The following is a 22,728-nucleotide window of genomic DNA, read 5'->3' as shown; positions in this document are numbered from 1 at the left end:
GACAAAAATCTTTAGTGTAATTAAATTGCTTGCAGACTAGAAAGCCTTCCTCTTTCAAAATGGAATTTGTGAATGCTTTGGTCTCTCTGCCTCCTTCGAAAGCTCAATGCTTTAGGCGAGTTAGAAGCTGTCAGCAGCTACAAGGTATTCCAAGACAATTGGATTCAGGAATGCAAAATACAAGCTGTTCCGCTCAACCTTCTCTGTCCCAAATTTGTATCCCGTGTCTCTCGTTATTTATAAATGAGCCAAAGCCATTTGCCTCATGAAGTCAACCACAGGATAAATGATTCAATGAATCTTGTCACATGTGGGGCATAGTGCTTCAGCAGCACTCAGCTTTCCATGCTGCGATACAGACAGCTACACTGGGCAATATGAAGAGAAACGTAATGTAATCTTAGTGACATGGGGATGCCTTCTAGGCACTCTCCTGCCTAAAACAACAGCAAATACATAAATAATGCTTGATGTTGTCTTTAAGAGCTTTACAAAGTCATACAATGCTGAAACTGAAAACATTTAGGTACATACAAGTAACACTAATTATTTCCTGGGGCTAAATCATACTGGATATTCAGCACACAGATATTTGCAAAAACGCATCCAACATCATCTCCATTCTAGAACTGAGCAACAGGAGATGTAGGGAAGTGACTTATCAAAGGTTGAATGGCAAAAGCCCAGTCCCAAGATGAGCACTGTTAAGCCCACCTGAAGTCAAGGGAGCACCTGATGATCAGCATCAGGCTAGCATGGCAACCCTTTCTCCCAGGAACTTTGCTTAGCTACAGGAACTATAGAGTTTCTTCCTAAGTAAAAGACTGTCCCAGAGAAACTCTCCTTTTGTACTTCCTGGAGCAGCTCTGAATAAGGGCAAGTTATGGGGTAAGAAGTGTTCAATGCATGTGTCACCTAGACTGTAGATAGCTCAATTCTGTCTTGGCAGCAGGGGTATCAGAACTACTCAACTTTTCCTTGCGTCTGTCACCAGCAAGTACCTGCTCCAGAAAAAACAGCTATGAAAATTACCCAACCATGAAATGTTGCAGCATTGAAAGTTCCCCTAATCATTTCTACCTAAGTGCATTTTTCACCAGGATGCTTTTCATTTGTCAGGGATTTCTGCTTTTAAAGCAACCTTTTTTTTGATTAGAAAACAATGTGCTATAAGGACTGACTGTACTGAAAATTTTACATCATTTCGCTTAGGCCAACATGTATGTGTGATACATCACTTATTTCACTCATCATTACTTATTTCACCTTTTCAGTCCCAGCCTATCCTTTGCAGGCTTTTTACTATTCCTGCTTCTCCTTCCCTTCCCAACTGATATCAAAACTCTCACTGTTTTAGAGTCATGCAAACTGGTGTGCCCATGAAATGCCAGTCTGGCAGCTGAACCCTTTCTGATTTGCATGAACACAGCAGAGAAACGACGGTATTGCATAAAGCAAACTGCTCTGGATGAAGGGCTTAGTGACCTTGGCTGAGTACTTGCATCCTTAAGAAAAGGGATGTGATAAAACATCATTCTCCCTCTAATTCACCTTTGCAAGCATTCTTTGGTAGAAAGAGAAAAAACTACAACCAAATCTGCATATGTCACTGTTTCATTTATCCTTTGCAACTGTGACCGGAACCCTTCCACTGAACAAATACAGCTAAATGAGTTTTAATTAACCTTCCTCAATCAAAAGATACTATGTCAACGTGGAAAGGAAGAAAGGGAGGCTCTCTCAGTGCATTAACATGTAATTTCATTACTCAAGCACTTCTTTAGCAGAGGAGGGGGATTGAAAGCGGAGAAGTTACCATCAGTGAGTCAATTATTAAAGTACTTGACTAGCAGCCAATAATGTATTCATGTTTTTTTGCTGCCTCCCTCAACCCTCATCTACACCACTATTTATCTCACATTTTAATTTTCAGTTTATTAAATGCATTCATTTATCACAGCATTCAGAAAACCTATGGAGAAATTGAGATAAATGTCTTCTTAAGCAGCCCTGTTTACCAAACACACCAGCTCTGAGGTAACCAAGCTGGCTTGCTGCAGCAGCATCGCTTACTGAGAGCCAGGCAATGAAACATTCTCAGGTCAGGCTACCACCTCCTCGGTGAAAATTTCAAATCATTTTAATTCAGTGACAACTGCATTATGCAAATGCATATAGTCATTTGTAACTGCTAGAGCCGTAACAGCTCAGGGGTTTCAGCCTCGGCGGGATTTCAACACAAAGATTCCCCTGTTGCCTGCCTTTTACAGAGGTGCTAGAAAAATCACTGTCTGTAGCAAATGCTGTGGCCTGACCACAACCCCCTCCTCCTTTGTTACAACAACAACAAAAAGAGAAAGAGAGAATCAGACCTGCAAAATTTAAACAGAGTATTACCTTTTAATTTCAGTTTTGAGGGAGGCCCTCAGTAAACGATGGGCAAAATTAGCCTAAACCCCTATCTTCCCTAGCGGAATTTGTCTTGAAAAGCAAACAGCAACAGGCTGTATGAGCCATTTTCAACAACTGTGAGAGAAGGCAGACTAGGAGAGGGAAACACAAACGAGTAAGGGTAAGATTTCCAGAAACACAAGTGGAAGAGTCAGCATCCAGCTCCCACTGACATTCAAGAGGGACAGGGTTTTTCAGTGGTATCAATGGCTTTGACAACCCTCTATGGAGACACTTTGTTCTTCTAGTGATATTTTACTTTTTAACTTTTCATCCATATCTAATTTTAATTCCTTACCCTATTAAAACCCTGCATCCATGTTCATCATGCACACCATCAGCTGCAGAAGATAAGCTTCACAAACTCCACCCTTTAACAGCAGCTCACAAGATCACTGTCTGCTTTCTTTGCCTCCCTAAGCATGAGCCCCTACATCCAAAGGGTCTTTTAGGATTAGTGATCAGTGCCAGGCTTTGCCAACATGCTACCTGGGGCAACCAGAGTAGGAACAATAACTACACTATCTAGGGCAGTCGGAGTAGGGACATTAACTACACCATCACAGCAGCACCTTATCAAGTCAGACCCAAGCACGTCTGTCTCACAGGTGTATTTTCAGTTCTAACCTACAAAGAGCATCCAGCATGCGCTATCATTCTCTTTCCAAGGCAGGGTTTATGGCACAGTGAATGCTAACAGACTTAAAAAAAAAAAACAAACAATCCAACCAAACAAAAAGATCGGCCAGGTAAATTCTGCAGAGTGAAATTATCACCTCTGCAAATCAGAGAAAACAAATAAGCAAGCTTCACACTAAAATAGCCTACTTAATTTCAAAGGCTTGCTCCTTACATCTGTGCTTTGTACCTTAAACATACGACTCTGTAGTTTTGTTTTGGTATTTTTCCCTCAACCATTTTAAATTCTTTGCTCACCATCTGCTTTTGCCTATCGTGTAGCAATCAGCTCAGTCTAGCAAAGATGTGAAAGATGCCTGCTTGGCATCGCAAGACGGGGGAAAAAAAAGCCAACCCCTGCTGTATTAATTCCCCCTACAAAATCTCGTACAAGCTGCCTACAGATAGAGTATCAGTTGAAACCATAAACCCATTTACAGCTGACAACAAGATTAATGACTTGTCCTGCACTGATTTCCTCCTATTAGCTATCAGTGGATCTGTTCCATCTGTCATTTCACAGGAAAGAGGGTGAAAAGAAAAAAAAAAAAAAAAAAACAGCACACACCACCACAGACTTAATTTCTCAGTGACTTCCAAATTGGCCTTGTCATGAAAATGACCTACTTACATTTTGTAACTACACCTTCCAAGTGGATGATATTGGGGTGGTCAAACTGTCCCATGATGCTGGCCTCACTCAGGAAGTCTCTCCTTTGTTTATCAGTGTAACCAGCTTTTAGAGTCTTGATAGCAACACAGATCTCTCTTTTTCCTGGTACTTTGAGACGTCCACTGCATACTTCACCAAATTCCCCTTAAGGAAAAAGCCACAAGAATCCAGGGTCATGAACATGAAGCACACACTTGTGTGGTCAAACTGTTATGCCAGTTGGGGGGAACTGTCATACAAAAATCATAAGATCCCATGTCTCCTAAAAGCAAACGTAAAACTATATTTACAGAAAAAAATGCAAAAGTTCTGGCACTTACCCACACCAATAACTTTTTCAATCTTTATGCAGGAGGCATCAATTTCTTTGGCAAATTCCCTCACAGCTTGGTTTGGATCCTCATATGTAAAAGGATCCACATATGTTCTAACACCTGCAAGGCAGAAATGTTTTGTTTGAAGTCACTGATCTACATGCTGCCGAACACAGAACATATGAGACTGCAGCCTTAATGATATACAACAGCAAAGAGAGTGTACAATAAAAATGTACTGTAAGCCAGGAATGACTGATGAAGGATGGACTTGATGTATTTTCCTCCTGATGTGATTTTTTTTTTTAAATGTAAACACTTAATATTTCCCAATATCGATGTAAGGAATCAGGCTTTTGCCAATAAATGAGCTTCACAAATCACTGCTATCACTGACCCACCAATAGCCTGTCTATGGACCTCTGAGTCTAAAACAAATCACATTTTCCTTTTGGGAGCCAAGAAATTCTGCGCTCAGGTCCGAGGTTTGGTACCTGGATGACTGGATGGAAGTAACAGGAGGATTCAGCCCTGGAAAAAAAGCAGCAAAGTTCACATTTCCTTTCCTGCAGGATTGCCTCTGGCCCATCTAGAAACTGCCTTAGCAGAGTATTGTGGGGAAAAATCATGCCTAGATATCACTAGCCAAGAACAGATATCTTTCAGCAAAACGGAACAATGGAAAAATTTGATGAACCTTTCTCCTGTCTCCTCAAAAAATTACCCAGATACTTCTATTTGCCCTGTTACTAAAGTGCATTGTTTTGAAGGAGGATGTTCGCAAGAGAAGAAAATGGAAACATATTCATCTCAAGAGAAATGTCATCCCTTATTTCCCACGCATCAGAACATGGCACATGTTTTACGAACCGAATCAAAAAATGCAAGCACCACTGCCTTTTACCTTGGTTCAAATGTTTCTCCTCATCTGCCTCTTGCTTAGCCTTACTGTACTTACTGCGCCTGTCAGAACAAAAAAAAAAAAAAAAAAAAGAGAGTATTACAGTTCAAAATAAGTATCTTACTTTGAAACAAGCTCAGTCTTCTTGACCTGCCGAGACTTGAGGTGTTTGCACCTGCCACGACCTGTGCTCAGCAGCTCCCCTACAACAGCCCATGACACAACATACACTTACCAGCAGGGTAAGTTTGATTTTCAAACATAATTAGGCAAATGTCAATACCAGCACACTTACTTAACTGCAAATTTAAGACTGGAAACAGTCTAGTAACACAGAAATCAGAATGGCAGCAAAAAAAACCCCTGACCACCAAAAATGTAGATCCCAAGCATTTTGTTTATTCTTTTATCACTGTATAACTGAAGGGGGCAAAGAACTCCTGATGGCAGAGCTCCTCTACTAACCCTCTGAGTTGGCGAGAATAACGTAGTGTAGCATGTTAATTCTATAGATTAGTATTTCTACACCTACACACATAATATTATACCAGTTATGTATTTAATTAGTTCAGCTTTAAACATCAGTGGATAAGTGGTATTAAGAAAAGTTAATACAAGAGGCTAGTCTGTTAGGGAAGATACTGAGGAGTCAGCTCAGCCAAATGTGTACTGGGATTTGAAGTTCCCTAGCATCTAATGGTACGTCGATGTAGACATTTGAGTTGGGCTTTTACCCATCATTCACTGAAAGTTCAGAACCAGGCATAAGAACAGACATTGCCAAAGAGAAGTGCTCACTGTTTCTTACTCCTCAGTTTGCCTGTTCCTATGGAAGGCCAAGTCCCCCAGCGTGTCAGACCCAGGTTAGCTAACTGGCAAGAGCCTGGGCTGGTGTGAAGAAGAGGGAAGACAAAAGGAGAAACCAAGCCTGAAGAACAGGAGGCAAGACTGGCACTGCCTGTGATGTGCAACCCGCTGCCTGGAGTGGGGCAGGAGATGACCAGGCCTGGCAGGGACACTGGGGTGAGACTGGGTTAAAAGTCTGAAAACAGTCAATGGGTAGAGGAGGAAAACAGGAGTGGGTGGGAGAAAGACCTGTCGGGAGATGTGAATTCAAAGGGGTCAAAAACTCGCAGACAACAGGAAGAAAACAGATGACTGAGAGCTTCGCTTGCAGTAAATTTTCCTGAGTCTCACCACTCCCCTCCAGTCAGTGAAACCCTTCTGCCCATTAGCAAAAAGCATCTCACTTCCCACTCCGCACCTGGCCTGCGGCGAATGGCAGCTTCTCATTGCAGTCAGCCAAAAGGCCATTTCCCAGCCTTTGTCTTTGCAGTCTTTTAGTGCTGGGTGTTAAACACAATGCCAATAATAAAAACTATAAACTAACCATGAAACAGAAGGAAAAAAAAAATCCTGTTTGACATGTAAAGACTACCTGATCTTTGAACCAAGCCTCACAGCTACCAACAACATCAACAGGACTTGTGTTCAGACATAAAAAGCAGGCACACATCCAACCATAAATGGTTGGGAGCTTCTTTTCTTGATGAAAGTCAATTAAACGCAAATGGCTCCAAATCACAAGAAGAGCATTGTTAAAAAACACACTGGATCCAAAAATCAATTTAAAACATTTATTTGCCTGAGGACTTATAGCACTGGTATAACAGAGCTGAGTTAAATAAAAGGACTATGTTCTGCTCCCAGTTACTGAAATGAGTAAGAAGGAAGAGGCAGCACAAATCTCACCCAGCACCATAAGGGACCAATTCAGCTAAGGGGATTGCAGAGATGGTTTCAGGTATTATACAACTTCTCTCAGAGGAAAGAAAGAAAGGAAAAAAGATTCTGCATTTTAAGCAGGACCCCTTCAAATTCATTTTATTAATGTTCAGGCACAGATGGGAAATGTGAAACACAGGCTTTGCATGAAAGCACTTTAAGTACAAAAAAATGCTCTTTATCTTATTTTTAAAAGTACCAGCACCCTAACAACAGATTTAAAAAAATAAACGTCCTCCACTAAAACCCAAAGACATGCAAAAAGCAAAGGGAAACAAAGGGATTACTGTTCAAGCAATATAATTGTAGCTTATTAAGTTTAAATAATACCTTCCAAACTAACTACCTACTTCCACTTCTCCCTGTGTCACCTGTTGACCTCTCCTGCTTGGCTGGGTGCAGGACACTCCTGTCTGCCATTGTCCCCGAGAGCAGCCGGGGAGCCCTGTGCCACAGGGCAGGCGGGGTTGGGGCTGGAGCTGCTCTCGGGGCAGCTCACCTGAGTGGCAGAAGGGAGCCTTTGTCGCAGATGTGAACCCCGTAATTACAGGGGTTTTGGCGGTGGTGATTAAATAGCCGGCATTCAGGAAAAGAACACAGAAGCTTTCAGAAACTGTGGGGGTCAGAGACACAGGCAGACCTACAGGTGGGGGCTAGCGATGAAGAGGAGGAGGTAACAAACAGAGGGTATTAGCACACACTGAGGTGAAACAGCACGGACCTGGCGCCGCACGGCTGCTCCCTCGTCCTCCTCCCCGGACAAAAGAGGGGCTGGGGTGCTGCAGTGCCCAGGCACCAGGCTGGCGGAGCATGCTGATCCAACACTGTCAGCAAAAGGTGGGCAAATGCGTTCAGAGGTTTATGGAGCAGAAGACAGATCAATCTATCAATCAATCAGAAGAATCTCTGGCAGAAACTTTTAGATGACCAGAGGATTCTGTAGGGCCGCCTTACTCCACCCAACCCCTTTTAGAAAGCGTCTCTTTCTTGTTTTACACTTTCCCAAATCCTTTACAGCTCTATTTGAGATATTCTAATTTCACTCAGCGTTCCTGCAGGGCAGGGTTTAAAAACGCTCACGCCACCTCCTGCACTCTGCTCTACGGATATGCTCATCTTAACCTCAGTAAGTTTAAACTAACATTTAGGCAGATTAGTTCTCTCATGTTAACACAAATGCTGTGGTCGCAGGACAGAACCAAACAGCTTGAGCTGCCTGAAGGCAAAGTCCTCTGACAAATTCTGTTGTAAAGATGAATTTGGGGATTTGAGCAATGACTTGAAAAAACATAATGCTAAATTAGTGGTAATAACCCAGGGTTCAAAAGTGGGCACCTACAGCATAAGCCCAGTTCCCACATTTGGCTCACGGATGCAGAGAGGCCATGTCTGCAGGCCAAAGGATAGTTTTGATTGTACAAATATGACTTTAAGGTCATGGCTAGATTACAAAATCTCCTCATGGGGACTGTATGGACAGAAAAGCTTTTTCTCATCTGAAGCCGTTTTAGAACAAAGCATAATTATTTTACTATTAACTTCTGCTGGTGTAGGAACATCATGAAATATCCCCAAAGCCCACACCTCTAAATGACATCGGTAAAGTGGTTAAAATCGTTAGAGTAATAATGAATATTAAAGTAGATTCTGTTTATTGAGAGCTACTTCCAGCTACTGGAGAGCTGTGTATTGAGGAAGGCTATTAATTAGCAAGGCACCATTCATTAGTATGCACAGAGCAGTTTCATGGTCCTAGTATTTCATTCATCTTGCTACGTCTTTCCCCTTCCACAGTCTCTCCAAGATCTACCAGTGCAAAGCTACAGGACATCTCTGAACCGTGGCCACCAGGATACTTTTATCTCCTTTCCCACTAGTGCTTGGACCAGCCTTTTGTTCCTGCTGTCCACCTGCTCTTTCTCTTGTCTTTGTCCAAGTTGAACACTTGTGGGCAGAGATAACTGAGCAGACAGCCTGAGCGGTGAGAAGACCTGCCTGAGTGCGTACCCGCATCAGCGAGTCTGTCAGCTACCTGGCTCCAGGCAGCCTTTCCTTGACAGCTTTATGGCCGATACTAAAGAGAATCAATATGAGGGCAAGGGGTTGACATTTCATTTTCTAAAAAGTGATCCATTGAGGGCCAATCACAAAGCAGTGTTTATCAGCCTTGGGAAGCGACATTTTTGTATAGGGGGAGGAGAGGAAGGAATCATCTCAAAGCAGCTCGACAGGCTCAATTCTCCAAGGTGGCAACTCATAATTAGAAATCCAATGTATCCTGCTATCAATCCTGCCTTAAATAATAAAGTGATCAATAAAAGTGGAGAGGAGATTAAGTCATCAAGCTCAGTGATGCTATTTTCTGTTGCAATGGCTTTTAATAAACCTGTCTCTCTGCATTACATTTTCATATGTTCTGCTCTTCTTTCTTGCCAGCATGTAGGCTTTGAGTTGAACACTCACAGAAAGCTATAACAATGCATGTCTACTTTCCAGATACTATAATCATAGTGACTTAACTGCTCTTTAAGACAATTTAAAGTAAGGGAGCAAATCAAGAGGAATTCATGCACATTTATGGGTGATGCCATTAAACTGATGAACAGAGACCGACAAAATGTGTATCCCTCAGATCCCAGGCTTCAGATGCAGTAACGATACATCCAGTTTTATCTCTGAATCATACTGAAGCAAAATCATGCTGATCTTTTTAAATGAGACTGAACACAAAGATGAAGACACAAGCACTCACACTGTGTTTCTGCTACACTGTCCTCCCATTTGCAGGATTGCTCCTGATGCCTGGGTTGAATGGGGGAGAACGAACAAGTACTTGGTAGAAGACTATGGTCCTACTCTGATGAAATAACCATCGATCCAGTCTGCTGTGTTACTGCATATGATGCTGAATGACTGTGGCTTCTGTTTTACAGTCATATCCACTCACACTGGAAGGATTAACCCAAAAGACTAATGCCATCTCATACAGACTAACACAAAAATCACTAGCATAGCAGTCTGATAGCTTTGTTCACAACAGCGCAGTTGTTTATTCCCTATCAGGAGTCAGTCCAAGAAAATCTACCGTACCCATACCCATTAAACTTAACTTCAAATTACACTAACCACAAATCTCTAGCTGGCTTGCTTCTCAATGCCAGTTATTGGAATCAGCTTTGCATTTGAAGGGCAAATAGAGCTGGAACTATTGCCATTACATCACATGCTGCTTGGTACTAATGTTGAGAAGATCAAAGCTACATGGGAGAAGGCTTGTAATGCAAATGTACTGTTTATGATGCTAATCAAAGAATTTAGCTTTGTTTGAAGGAGACAAAAAGCTCCCTCATGAAAGAGAGAGGGGGAAAGAGAGCTTAAGTTCTTACCTCCTGCTGATGACAAAGGCTGCAATGAGAATGACCACAAGAACAACACTGCCAGCCACTGAAACAAGCAGCACTGTGGGATTGGTACCATCGCCAATGATGGGGGAAGGAACTGGAAACAGAAAAGGGAGCATTAGTGTCAGACACCCTCAAAAAATCAACCTAGGTAGCACTCAATGAGGCTTTCTGGCTTGTGAAGGCAGTTTAGAGTAGCACTCAAATCTACTTTCAGGCCTTTATTATATAGTCATTTGACACAATTTTCCAACAGGGCCCTAATTAGCTGAAGACATGATGTTTGATAATGATTTGGGGAACTTCAGTTCACTGGGAATGAGGAGTCCCTCTTCTTTTCCCCTTCAGTGTTGCTCAGAGGGTATAATGGCTATTTTTTTTTGCCTTTCTAATTGCTTTCCACTCTTCTTTCCTCCTCCTTTTTCTCTCAGTGGGGCCAGATGATCACTCCCCAGCTGACACAAAGAGAATAAGTTATTTTAAAATGTCTTCCCTCTTCCTGCTGGATTGATTATTTTCAGCTGTTAACATCCTGAAGGATGTTGCCACTAACTGGCATGACCGTAAATTGATTTAAACAGACCTGTATGTCCAAAATAAAATAGGCTTGGTCACATTGCCTTCTTGCCACCAAAAAGCAAACATTTTGGGGGCTAAATTTGCATGTTTCCTTGAGCAAAGCGAAAAGCTCTACTGACAATGGAATTCAAACATTCTGTCTTTATATGACCATCTAAGGAAAAGTGTAAATATGTGAGTTGATGTAGGACATCTACTGATCTATATCAATAGCTTACAAAGGGGAGTAACAGGGTTCTGTTCGCCTGCAAATGAGATATTCCAAAAACACGTGCAAAAATCTACATTTACAGTAAACAAAATAGGCACGTAAATCTCTCAAACATCAACGGCTTCCAAGTGTTTATAGGTTGTGTGTCTCCTTATGCCACACTGAAGTATTTTGATTGTTAGAATCTAGAATACAGCATATCCAAATAGATGTCTCGGGTCAGATTCATGGCATCACTAACAGTCATGCGGCCATGGAAGAACATTTTCCCAGAAGAGACACACCACAGTCCAAGCAACCAACGGGAAACTCCCAACACACAGCTCTGTTACATTTGCACTCTTTGCTCAAGGAAAAGCAAAAGACATCAGTGGGCATGTCATTACCTGTGTTAGTTGTGAACTCAAAAGGTCCGCTGAAGTCCCCATACCCTGCTGCTGTCCTGGCCCGCACATGAAATACATATGAAGTCAGGGGGTTCAAGCCTTTGATGTCAGTATTCCTGGAGGCTGTCTTCACAATGCGATAGCTGCGCTCGTTTTGGTCCTAACGACAAAAGAACACTGTGGTGATCAAATGAAAATGCCTCGTTGCACCGTGAACCGTGGAACCCCACTTCCTTGCCAAAACTGTCATGATGGAAGAGGATGAGTAACAACGATGGAATTCTCAAAATATGTCCTGAGGGCTCCTGCTGTCAGCCTTGCTCAATACCCCAAGCACTGCGTGCTGCACGGAGCTCTGAGCAAGCCAAAAAAGGATGATGAGGTGGTAGGTATGATGCTCATATATCACTGATTACTTAAGAAATCATACAACAAAATCCTTTGGAAAATAGCCAAGCCTTCAAATAGGATCCTCCTGATGAACTAGCAACGTTCTACTCGCACATACTGGCACTCTCTTTTTTCTTCCTACCAGCCAGGAGCCATAAAAAAAAAAAAAAAAAAAATTTTAAAAATAAAAGATTTAGACAATGTATTCCAGAAAGTCCAATCTTAAAAACTGTTCTATTTTTGGCTGGAAAATCCATCAGAAAATACAATAATCTAGCATCCCTACAAATCAGATGCCTTTTTCTGTATGTTTTAGGGAAGCAAATAAGTGATTATCTTTATAAAAAAAAATTCAGAAGCATGCATGTGCGTGTGAGAGAGAGAGCACACAAGCAAGAGCAGGTAATTGCTCATTTTTGCAGAGAACCTTCAAAGAAAATAGCTTTTTTCATAGCTCCATATTTGAGAAGTTATTTGTACGAATAACATCTCCCTCTAACTTGGAAAGTATGAAGAATATAATTTTCTTTCCTTATTCTCTATTAAAAGCCATCCAGCCCACACTATCACTCTAAGCAGAAGCTATCGGCAAACAGATATTATTATTATTACTGTGTTAGATACTTCATTATTATACTTCCGTCTATGAAGTAAAACTAATGTCTCACTTCTGCCCAACGTTATTGATTCTCATTATAAATATGCTTGTGACAACAGCTCACTCCCTAGGTAGGAAAAAATAACAAAATAAACTCGTACCATACAGCTGGAACAGCCTATGAATCTTATTCTTTCAAGCAACCTTTCAAGTGCATGAAATCCTTAATTGGATTTTATTAAACTGAATCTATTTGGTTTCAAATGATGCAATCCTATCTGGAAATAAACTGTAATGGAATGAAGTAAAATGCTCTCCCCAAACCCAAACAAAACTCCTTGCTTGTCCATTTTTGAACAGTACCTTTTCATAGTATTTGACTTCATACTCCAGGATAACTCCATTTGGCCTGTCAGGTTCCAGCCAAGCCAAGGCAACGCTGTGCCTTGTTATCTCTTTAGCCTGGATCAAAGCAATTGGAGATGGAGCTGGGAGGAAAAAAAAATACAAATATGTAAGCAATAATTTAGCTTTGAAGTTTTTAATCATAGCTTTCACAACACGAGCACTTTCAGAAACTGTTTTTCTTGCAAGGGGGTTTAGAAGCATTAAATATTTTTCCTGTTTTCTCTAATGAAATTGCATTTAATTCCTCTCTAATAAAGCTTGTTCTTGGATTCTGGTCAATACTAGATAGGTAGGCTTTGAAGTAACATTACAGTTACCTAAACACTGCAATGTTCACGATGCCTAGGTACAAATCTCCCTAACAGGCTAAGGTACTATAAGATTCTGCCTTATTTTTGTCCTTTCTTAGGCACAGTACATATTTTGGCCCATAGTAATTCTCTTCTTCCATCTCCTAAAATTAACTGATGTTACTTCACTAGCTATTTGCTTTACAGGAACTATGAAATTCCTGAGGGGCCAATCTGGTTTTCTCTAAAGTCGAGAAAATATTGCCACTGAATTAAGTAAGACCAGAATAAAGCTGAATACATATGAATTTGAACCCTCCCATGAAAACTAGGAAACTTGTATTTCAAGAGTCTGAGCCAATCTGTGCTTCCTAACTAGCCCTGCATATGTCCGAGTCTGTGAGCAGTCCCTGGAGAATGAGGAAGCTCAGCGCCCAAGGGCCAGATTCTGGCTTTGATAGCTCCTTCCCTGCCAGAAGATATCGGAGACTGGGCCCTTGTGTACCAAACTGGCATCATCTGACCCTGTCCCCATGTGGCACTATATTGATGTGATGAATAGAAAAAGCAGGATTACACTGCCAAGGGTAAGGGCTGTGTGATTTTTGGAACAACTCAACCTAGCAACAAGCTAAACTCAAAGATCCTTTAAACTGTATCTGTGTGCAGTAATAAGGGCTGCAATGAAGAAGATAATGGCAAACATCTCATTGTGCACCCTACACTTTCAATAGAGCCCCTGCTAATGCTGAAGTTCAGGTTTTTGACTGGCTGGAGGACAATGCATCCTCCCTTTGACTGTGATAGCAGCAGATTCATGGCTGCGCTGGGGGAACGGGTTTTCTGAAGATTTATGAACCTGGCTGCCTCTTTCTTGCTGTTGTGTTGCTGTGTGGTCACATCTCTAGCCAGCTGTTATCAAGCTCTTTTGATGCTGACAATAGCTGGTATAAATGGCGGAGTCTCCAGGGATAAAAAGGGACATTCATGAAATTTTTAATCTTATCTAACAAAGCTGTCCTGTATAACCAGAGATTAGAGGTCTTCCTAAATTGAATACATTTCTTCTTTTGTCCCCTGAAGCTGTAGACATGTTGCTCTTTTTTTACCCCTTTCTTCTTGTTTCTTTTTCTACCCTTAACTTTAGGATGACGATCCATGAAAATGTTACAGAGAAAAAAGTATCCTTGAAACATGTATCCTTGAAAACTACCAAGAAAGACAAATAAATAAAACAGTCACGATAAATGAAAGGAAAATTGAATGTTGGAAGTCTCAAACCTACTTGACCATATCGGACAGTTCTGATGGAAGTGAAAATAACCAGTAGACACTGCACAGTCACAAAAGGGTGTCTCCTCTTGATGTGAAACCATCAGGGAGCTGCTTCTCGATTTACTATTTGACAGTTTGGCATCTCTGTTAGAAATGCCTCCAAAACCTTTCTCTCTTTTTCCTTGTCTGTCTGTCACATGCAAAGGCAAATACTGGATGACAAAGGAGACTATAAACACAGCCAACAGGGAGGATCCAGGTGTGCTTCCATCAAGTTATATCTATGGCATGACTGAGAACCTGCTTAATTACCTCACAGTTCCTCAAAAGAGAATCAGACTTCTTTTTTTTCCCCCTTTGCAGTAAGAATACTGCTCAGCTAACAAATTAGAAGTCAGATTTGTTACCCTAAAACACACACACGCGCAACATTACTGATAAACGAACTGGAGAGAAATCTGCTTAGTTAATCGGTGCCTCATGCAGGGCAGAGAAGCAGTTCCTTTTACTGAGAATCTGTCACTTATGCTGGTGTGACCTCAAGAATTGCAGAGTTCACTTTCTTTCATTTATCCTCTTTCTAACCTCCTTGGTTTCCCATTTCATTTCTGCAGGCATTTATATTGGAATTTAGTGAGTCCTTCAATACTGGGCTGGTAAGTGCTGTATAAAAACGCATTTCTACTCTGTTGTAAAATGGCTATTTGCAGCAGAAGAATACATATTAACTACCCCTTCTTCTGAAAGATGCTTAGCTTTATACAGTTTAACAAGAGCTTTCTCATGTCTCTCAAAAATGGACAGCTGATCTTAGGCACTACACCATACTGGAATACCAGGCCCCCAGGACTCAAAGAGGACTTGTGCATCAATTCCCTTGTCGCTCCTTACAATTACAATTGTAAGAATGGCCCTAGTCTTTCCTTCCCGTTCTTTATATGCAACTTCATCCTACTTAACTTTTAACCTGTATTGTGCAGATGAGCAATTTGAGTTGTTTTGTTTTGACTGTACATCCTGCCTCTCCATATGCTATACAGAAAACCTAAGAGTGCTGAAGTCCAATGACAGGATGAAGTACCAGAATCGCAAGAGGCTGTCCAGGAGCTCTTTGACATCTCTGCAGCACAGACCTGTAACAGTCTATGCAATAGGATGGTGATCTGCAACTCCATGGGCCTTGAGGAACTGGGCTCAGTAACCACAGGGAGTACTACAATTACCTCACTGCATGGATAAAATCCTCCATTACCAATTCTCTTCTTATTTCTGCAAATAGTCCTACAAATAAGGTTTATTTGTTTCCTTGTTTTCCAGGATCTACCAGCTGACCTGAGCAGTTTAAAGACCAGGCTTTTGGAAGAACAACAGGCCTGGGTCTCCTTGGACATATGTTAGCAAAAGGACATTAAGGGTCCAGTCCGCAGAGCTGCTGACAAAGGGGAGATCACCACTGCCAGCTCATCATGGCAACCCAGGCGGCAGTCACAGCCTTCTGAGGGAGCTTCTGCAAAATATTCACATTCTTTGTTCTTCTGCCTTTTGCTTTTAAATTGCCTCTTAGGGATGATGTAAAGATAAACACGTAACAGGTTGTAAAATGATGCTTTGATCATGAGCAGAATAAGAGACAGAAACTTCTCTTACACGCACATGGGCTGTTTATTATATACACACGTTCCTACACAAACCATACTGAGGACAGCTTGACCAAAAAGAGTAACATACACAATTACGATGTTCACAATCAGATCACAAAATGCTCTTGAAAGAGAGTGGGAGATGGCTTTTTCTTTCACTTTTTGCACATTCCTCCTCCCTACTCCCTGATATTTGGAAAGGAACACTAAGCAAAAACTCGCTTCTCAATCATCATTGCTTACAACAGCAAGTTTCTCTGCCATGCGTGCACAGATTGTACATACCAAGCACCAATTCTACCAGAACAGCCCATTTCACAGGGAAGAATGGTGAGGTATTTTGGTCCCTAAAAAGAGGTCCCCTTGAACAAAAGCACCAAGTGCAACTTTCCTAGTTCAAAGCTCAGCAGTTCCTCTCCCTTAAAACCCCCACTCCCTACTGATGTGAATGTTGCAATTTTCTTTTATCTACTTCCTCAATAACCTGCCATTAAACACCTACTAGTAGTTTTATTACTGCGGTTCTGAGCTTGTGGCCTACAGAGAGAGAAAGAGCACAGATGTACTACAAAAACTTCACCCAAATGCCATAAAGCCATATCCCAAGGCTAATAAGTGCTGAATTATAACAGTTTTGGGGCACTTTAAAGGATGGCAGAAGCAGAGTGTCAGTTTTTCATTACTGGTTCAAATTAGGGAAGGAGAGGAGAGGAAAAAAAACAGGAAATAAATAGATGCAATAAAGTCTCTGGCATGCAGGCATCCGTGAGTGAAAACAGCCCTTTATAAAACTACAACACATGAGCACTCAAATATCAAAGATACACAATGCCCAGTGTTTTAGTGAAGATGCCTTCTTAACCACAGCAGGGTTTACTTTCCACTCCCCATGATTTGAATTTAAATGGATCATGTTTACTCAAGGGGTCTTTCACTGATTGAAAAATATACCCACAGTTTGTACATTATCTCAGCTAAATTCAAATAACATATTTAAATTTAATTACTTGAAGCTTAGGGGTTTTCATGCTTTTCTTTTTTCCCTCAATTGCACACAACAACACTTATTTGTTCTTATCAATGGCTATGCGCTTTGTCAAGCATCAAAATTAAATGCATGAAAGCACTAATGATGTTACTGTGATTAAGGGTTTTTACCTTCCAGGGTAGATACTAAAAGCCTGCTCCATTATTAATTACTTAAAAAAAAAATAAATATTTCTGAGAAACTAACACCAAAGAAAAGTCCTCTTAGAAATCAAAACAAGACAAAAACAATCCTATGATTCTATGGATAAAAGATCTTCTATTAATTTGGACAAAACACATTTAAGAGAACCTGGCACATTTCAGGTTTTCTCTTTGAATATTTACCTTGTAATATTGTGGTTTTTTACATGGGATTTTGTAAATTATATTATCAAATAATCTCACAGCAGGAGAAGGATACACAACATAGAGAATCAAATATGTTTTTCATAATTTCTAACGGCAACATTCTCCAGGCCAGATTCTGATAATTTTATCCATGTAAGAAAGCAACTTACTCCACTAGCTGTCACACTGACTTCAAATCAAGCAAAGGGAGAAGTATCCAGCCCTATTTAGTTACATGTACCAGACTAAATTAAAAAGCAAGCAGTTCTGCTCTTTCCTAAAATGCCGATGTTCAGTTCTGCTTCCCGTTGGTCCCTTGGGCCTTTTACCCACTCCTCCCTCTCGCCCAGAGGCAGAAATGCTGCAGGACTCCTCTTTCCGAGTACCACCATCCCTGTGCTCTGAGTGCTGGCAAATGGCTTTGCAAACAAAGGGGAACGCATTTTAGCATGACTGCATTTCCAAACATAGACATAGCATATGTATAAGCCATGCATGTACATAAGGATAAGCCCATGAAAGGTTTTGCACATGTGAACCTACGTGCACACACGGAGATTAGATGACTGTGCACGTTGGAAGAACGGAGCTCGAGTTTGGCATTCCCGTTCTTCACTGCCAGTACGACAGCTACGCCTGTCTCCTAGGGACCAGCAAGAGTCTGCAGGCTGGATGCGCACTTCAAAAACTAACCACATGTGTATTTTATTCTTTTTCATTATTCCCTCTGTATAAGTGGAGCAAACATTTGTACTAGTGATGATTGGGCCAGGTTAGGACTTGGACAAGGATCTAGAGGCCTGATTGCTCAACTGAGCCACTGGATGCCTCCCAAGACATTCCCGAGTCCTCTGTCTTCCCACCGTCTGCCTCTCCCTCCTCCAGGAATGACGACTGGCGAGGAACACCTCCCAGCTTGGAGACTGAGACACGCCAAGATTCAGGCCAGCATTTTCAAGCTTTAGTATTTAAAGCAAAGACTTTAAATCTACGCCATTGGAGTAAAGCGCCCAAGGTTATCCACCCACGCTTGAAAATCCTGGCGGATGTAACGTGAAGCAGCGTGACAGCTGAGCTTTGCCTCTTTCTCTCCATCCATTCAATCAGCCGTAATACTTCTGCAACTAAACTTTCCCTCCTTGTTAATAGACATTACGCTGCTCAGGAAAATCACCAGCTCACCCACAGGGTACTCTCCTAGGACACCTTCATCCCAAAATGACAGGCACAAGTGATCTTCCCTTTCTTTCCAGGCTCTGCAACCCAGTTGCTGACAAAGAGCTCTCAGAAAAACAAGCGACAAGCTCTCAAACCTAGGGACCAGCTCACATCATTTATGTTTGTAATGATGTGTTCATAAAGAAAGGGTCTAGAAAATGAGATTTTAAAGAATGTTAACGTGGCATTATTGTGTTTAAACATTTCCTCTGTTTTAAAGTTTTCATTTCTTGCCTCTCCCAAAAGAACCTGTGCTGCAAGTCTTGCCAAACCACAAAAGCTGGCTCTGACTTGCATCAATCAAAAGCTTGAAGGAAAACCCAGGCTGTCACCAGCAACAAATAGTAGTAGTTGAGGATTATTAGAGTGTTGTATTTTTACCGCCCTACTCCAGCTTCAGTTCTTGGAGACATGCAGTAGCTGTTGAGGATCCACAAAGAGCCTGTGTATTTTCTGGGTTGCACATCCAGTTCTGTGTCAGTTTTAGCACAGACTACTTCAGCATACCAGAACCACTCTAATTCAGATCAAACCAATTATAGGAGCTGAGGTCTGACCATGGTTCCCCTGTGGCTTACATTAGGAACTGCAATGAGACAGGGGTGACAAAGAAGATTTTGCACTCCCAGGAGATGACTCATTCTATTAATTTCTGAGGACCAGCACTTGACAGCAATACATTATTTTCAGGTACTGGTCCTCCAGTTCTGAAGGCCAAATCAGGATGTCAGCTAATGCAATGCAGGTCTGGAGTAACTCCAAAGATCTGAATCTGCAACCTGCAATCTCAAAGATTGCCTTACACCAAAAGACTATAGAACCTACATCGCATTTAGCAAGAGATCTGTATTACAACTCAAGCATGGGGTCTGCTTAGTCTGAGAACTGCTTGTTTTCTTTCTGCTAGCTTGCTAAGAAATCCTGTTGGCATGTTCTGACAAAGATAACTTAATAGTTGCCAACAGAAACATGGCAGAATACTGTGTATTTCCTGTATGTATGAAAGCCAGTTTAAAACAAACAGGAAAACAAGTCTTTCAGTTGGAAGGCAATTTGTAAAAAATCTGTCTGAACATTACAATAACTTAAAAAACCCAGCATCGAAACATTTCTAAATGCTTAAACTAGAATGATTAACACAAGAAGGGTGAACGTACTTAGTGCTGTGAATTGCTCTAAGAAACTCTAGAGCTATAAGCAATTTGTTAAGATGGGGAATTAGTCAGCAGCTGTCTGACCTGAGCAGGTTTGGAGCCACTGGTCACAAAGCAGGTCACGTTGCAGTTATTCTTCCCTTTAGTTGAGGTTAGAATCTGACCCAATATAAACAACAATAAATTTTGTAGCCTAAAGAAGCCAACACTGATGCTTCACTGCATTATTGAATCACTGCATGATTGAGAGAAGCAGAGAAAACAGGCCATGCTGTCTGGACAAAGAGAGATTGCTGTAACTCTCCGAGCCCTTCCTTTAGGGCCTGGACCAGTCACGCTTAGAGGTAGGATCCCACAGCCCGAATTTGGGTTGAACACTTCTAGGAAGCACGTGCTGTAATCATCCTCTTACTTCCCAGACACTGGTCCAGTAAGCACAGACCACCAGAAACCACTGATGCTGGGACACAATGTATGGCACCCCAGGGTACAGTGGCTCTGGGGGAGCCAGAATAAGAAATTAAGAGACCATAACCTCTAGTTATTAAAACAGATAATAATGTTGGAAATGGGGCATTCCCCAGCCGCTCAAAATAAGTAGTCTGGAGCAAACTGACCCACTTACCACCATCCCCTCAGGGCAACCCTACTTCACCTGCACATCCTACTGTTCCTCCTGGGCAGCCTGAGGCAGCCACCAGAGCTAATTCCTCCCCAGAAACAGCCTGTCCCTTCACCTTTGTATTGCTGCATAGGAGGAGGATCTGCTGAGCTGCCTTTTCCAAACAAACTCCTCCACCACTCCTCCTCCTCCAGCCCCTTCCACAATGAAATCCAAGCCCCCAAATGACACCCCTGTCCCATTCTCTAAGCCCTTCCTCAAGTCAAGCAACCATCCAGCTACTCCTCCTCCTTTTCTTTCGTCCTCCTGCCCACAGTCAGAGGAGTTAAGACATGTCTGCATACACTTCATGAGTCAATAGACAAGACAGGTAGAGCTGTTCTTAAATTGTACAAGACCAACAAAATAACCTACTGTATCCGTGCTCTGCAAACCACTTCTTGCGTGCAGCTTTCCAACAGCTTACAATAGAGTATGAACAATCCATAAAACAATACCAAAAATATTGACCCTGCTCTATTAATATCCCAAAGGGGCAACCCTTTGTCTCACATTGCAAAGCACAGCTCTCACCTGATGCCTCATGTCTCTATCTATTAACAGAAAGCCTCATTTCTGCCCCTTGGTCCTTTCTTACACTTTGCCACAAAGCCACCTGAGCATGTGGTTACCCCAACAGTTATGGCATAAAGCTTAACCCACTACGGGGCAAATGTGTGATTTGGTACCCAAGGCAACACAAGTCCTAATGCTGTTGTCCTTGGCTCTTGCACAGTTACTTTTTATTTACTCGAAACATGGATGTCTAGATGATATATGTATGTGCTAAATAACTTCCTTTGTCACTTACTTTCAGCATTAAGAATATTAGATTTCGTAAAAATTGCTGCTTAAAAGCCTTTTTGAAATCCAGACAAATAAAAGCCTCCACCTTCTATGCCACTTAGATGCTCTGGAAATACTGAAGTGTCTTCTAAACAAAATAAATAAGTAAATATTATGACTCATTTTGCTAAAGCAGCATTCACTATTTTAATAAATAGATTTGGCCACATTGTCTCATCCTGGCTTCTGCAGTGCTACGGTAATAGCAGAGTTAGACTTTGCCATTTGGGTTTCTCAGATCAATCACCCAAAGTCAGAAATGGCAAGAATCTTGGGAGGAAGAAAAGATAACAAAATTATAAACATTTTACTTCAACTGAGATACACAGCTCCAAGAGCAAGTGCAGGCTGTTTCTCAAACATGCTCTCCTGAGCCCACGGCACCCAAAAGAATCAAAACACAGGACTCAGCTGACAATGAAAATCACAATTCCTGTCTTAACACTTGAGAGTAATAAACTGTTTCGAAGTCACCAAAGTTAAGGAACTTCACCTTTATTTACTTTAAGCTCCATCACACAGAAGAGGATGGTGCAGAAGGTTTGCATTTACGCCTTTACATTTCAGCTGAACAACATATAAATTTTAATTATAGTTGATATTCAGAGCGTTCAGCTGGAACTCCAGTAAAGTACCTTCTGTATAAAGGTTAGATGGATTCGACATGATACGATCTCTGCCTCTGTGATGTTGAGAAACTCTCGAGATTGAATCAAGGTTTAGGTTTTCTGGGCTCACGTTAGTAGCACTTTGTGAAGGACACTGGTCTGACAGCACTTGGACATCCTCAGTTCTTCCAGGATGCTGCAAGACACCCTGCCATATTGCCCCATCAAAGTTCCTCTTCTTCAGGGGAAAAAGATACTCTGTGCTTTTGGAAAAGTACCACAGAGAATTGGACTGCAGCAAACCAAACTCTTACACTCGGAGCTCTTCTACCAGGTCCTCTCACTGGAACTGAATTAAGCCCCCTTTCCTTCATCCACAACGGGCAGATTTCTTCAGGAAATTAAAAATCATAAATAGACCCAATGAGAGAGGAAACTATACTCTGCACACAGTGTTGTTGCAAAAAGCAAAGCTACCTGAAGTTTGCTGTGATGAGGGACAAACTGGGGAAGAATCTTAAGCTTCCTGAAACACATAAACCTTAAAATTAAAATCTTAGTTCATGATGTCAGTAACCAATTACATCATAGGTGGCACATAATTAAACTTATAAAGGGGTTTCATTATTTTGGTTTTATGCCGGATACTGAACACTAGTGCATTATTAATTTTAAAATTGTGTCAATTAGAAAAACCTCAGATGGAATAAGCAATTAAATATTAAAGGTGGCTGCCTCAGTGGAAAACAGTCAGAAAGACAACTGGTAAAGTTTCCTGTGCAATGCAAGCGCCATTACAAAGTCTGAACAATTTCAATCCTAAAAAAAAATAAATAAAAGAAAATTTAAAAATCAACCTCATGAGGTTATGAAGGTTTGGAGCT

General features: G+C 41.4%; 1 protein-coding gene across 3 annotated transcripts in view; it reads right to left on the bottom strand.

Annotated features, from left to right (window-relative positions):
- Nucleotides 1-22,728, bottom strand: part of EPHA4 (EPH receptor A4) — a 102,500-nt gene that overhangs the window by 9,894 nt on the left and 69,878 nt on the right. For all 3 annotated transcript variants that reach the window (XM_068407100.1, XM_068407101.1, XM_068407102.1), the window contains 6 exons: nt 12,731-12,855; nt 11,380-11,539; nt 10,189-10,300; nt 5,021-5,079; nt 4,123-4,236; nt 3,761-3,946 (listed from right to left, as the gene is read on the bottom strand). In XM_068407100.1, coding sequence (XP_068263201.1) covers nt 3,761-3,946; nt 4,123-4,236; nt 5,021-5,079; nt 10,189-10,300; nt 11,380-11,539; nt 12,731-12,855 — 756 coding nt within the window. The remainder of the gene's footprint in view (nt 1-3,760; nt 3,947-4,122; nt 4,237-5,020; nt 5,080-10,188; nt 10,301-11,379; nt 11,540-12,730; nt 12,856-22,728) is intronic.

The sequence above is a fragment of the Nyctibius grandis genome, chromosome 8, assembly GCF_013368605.1.
Source record: "Nyctibius grandis isolate bNycGra1 chromosome 8, bNycGra1.pri, whole genome shotgun sequence".
In the NCBI taxonomy this organism is placed as follows: domain Eukaryota; kingdom Metazoa; phylum Chordata; class Aves; order Nyctibiiformes; family Nyctibiidae; genus Nyctibius; species Nyctibius grandis.
Note: the sequence above shows the minus strand (reverse complement) of the source record. Positions and strands in the feature narration are given on the sequence as shown.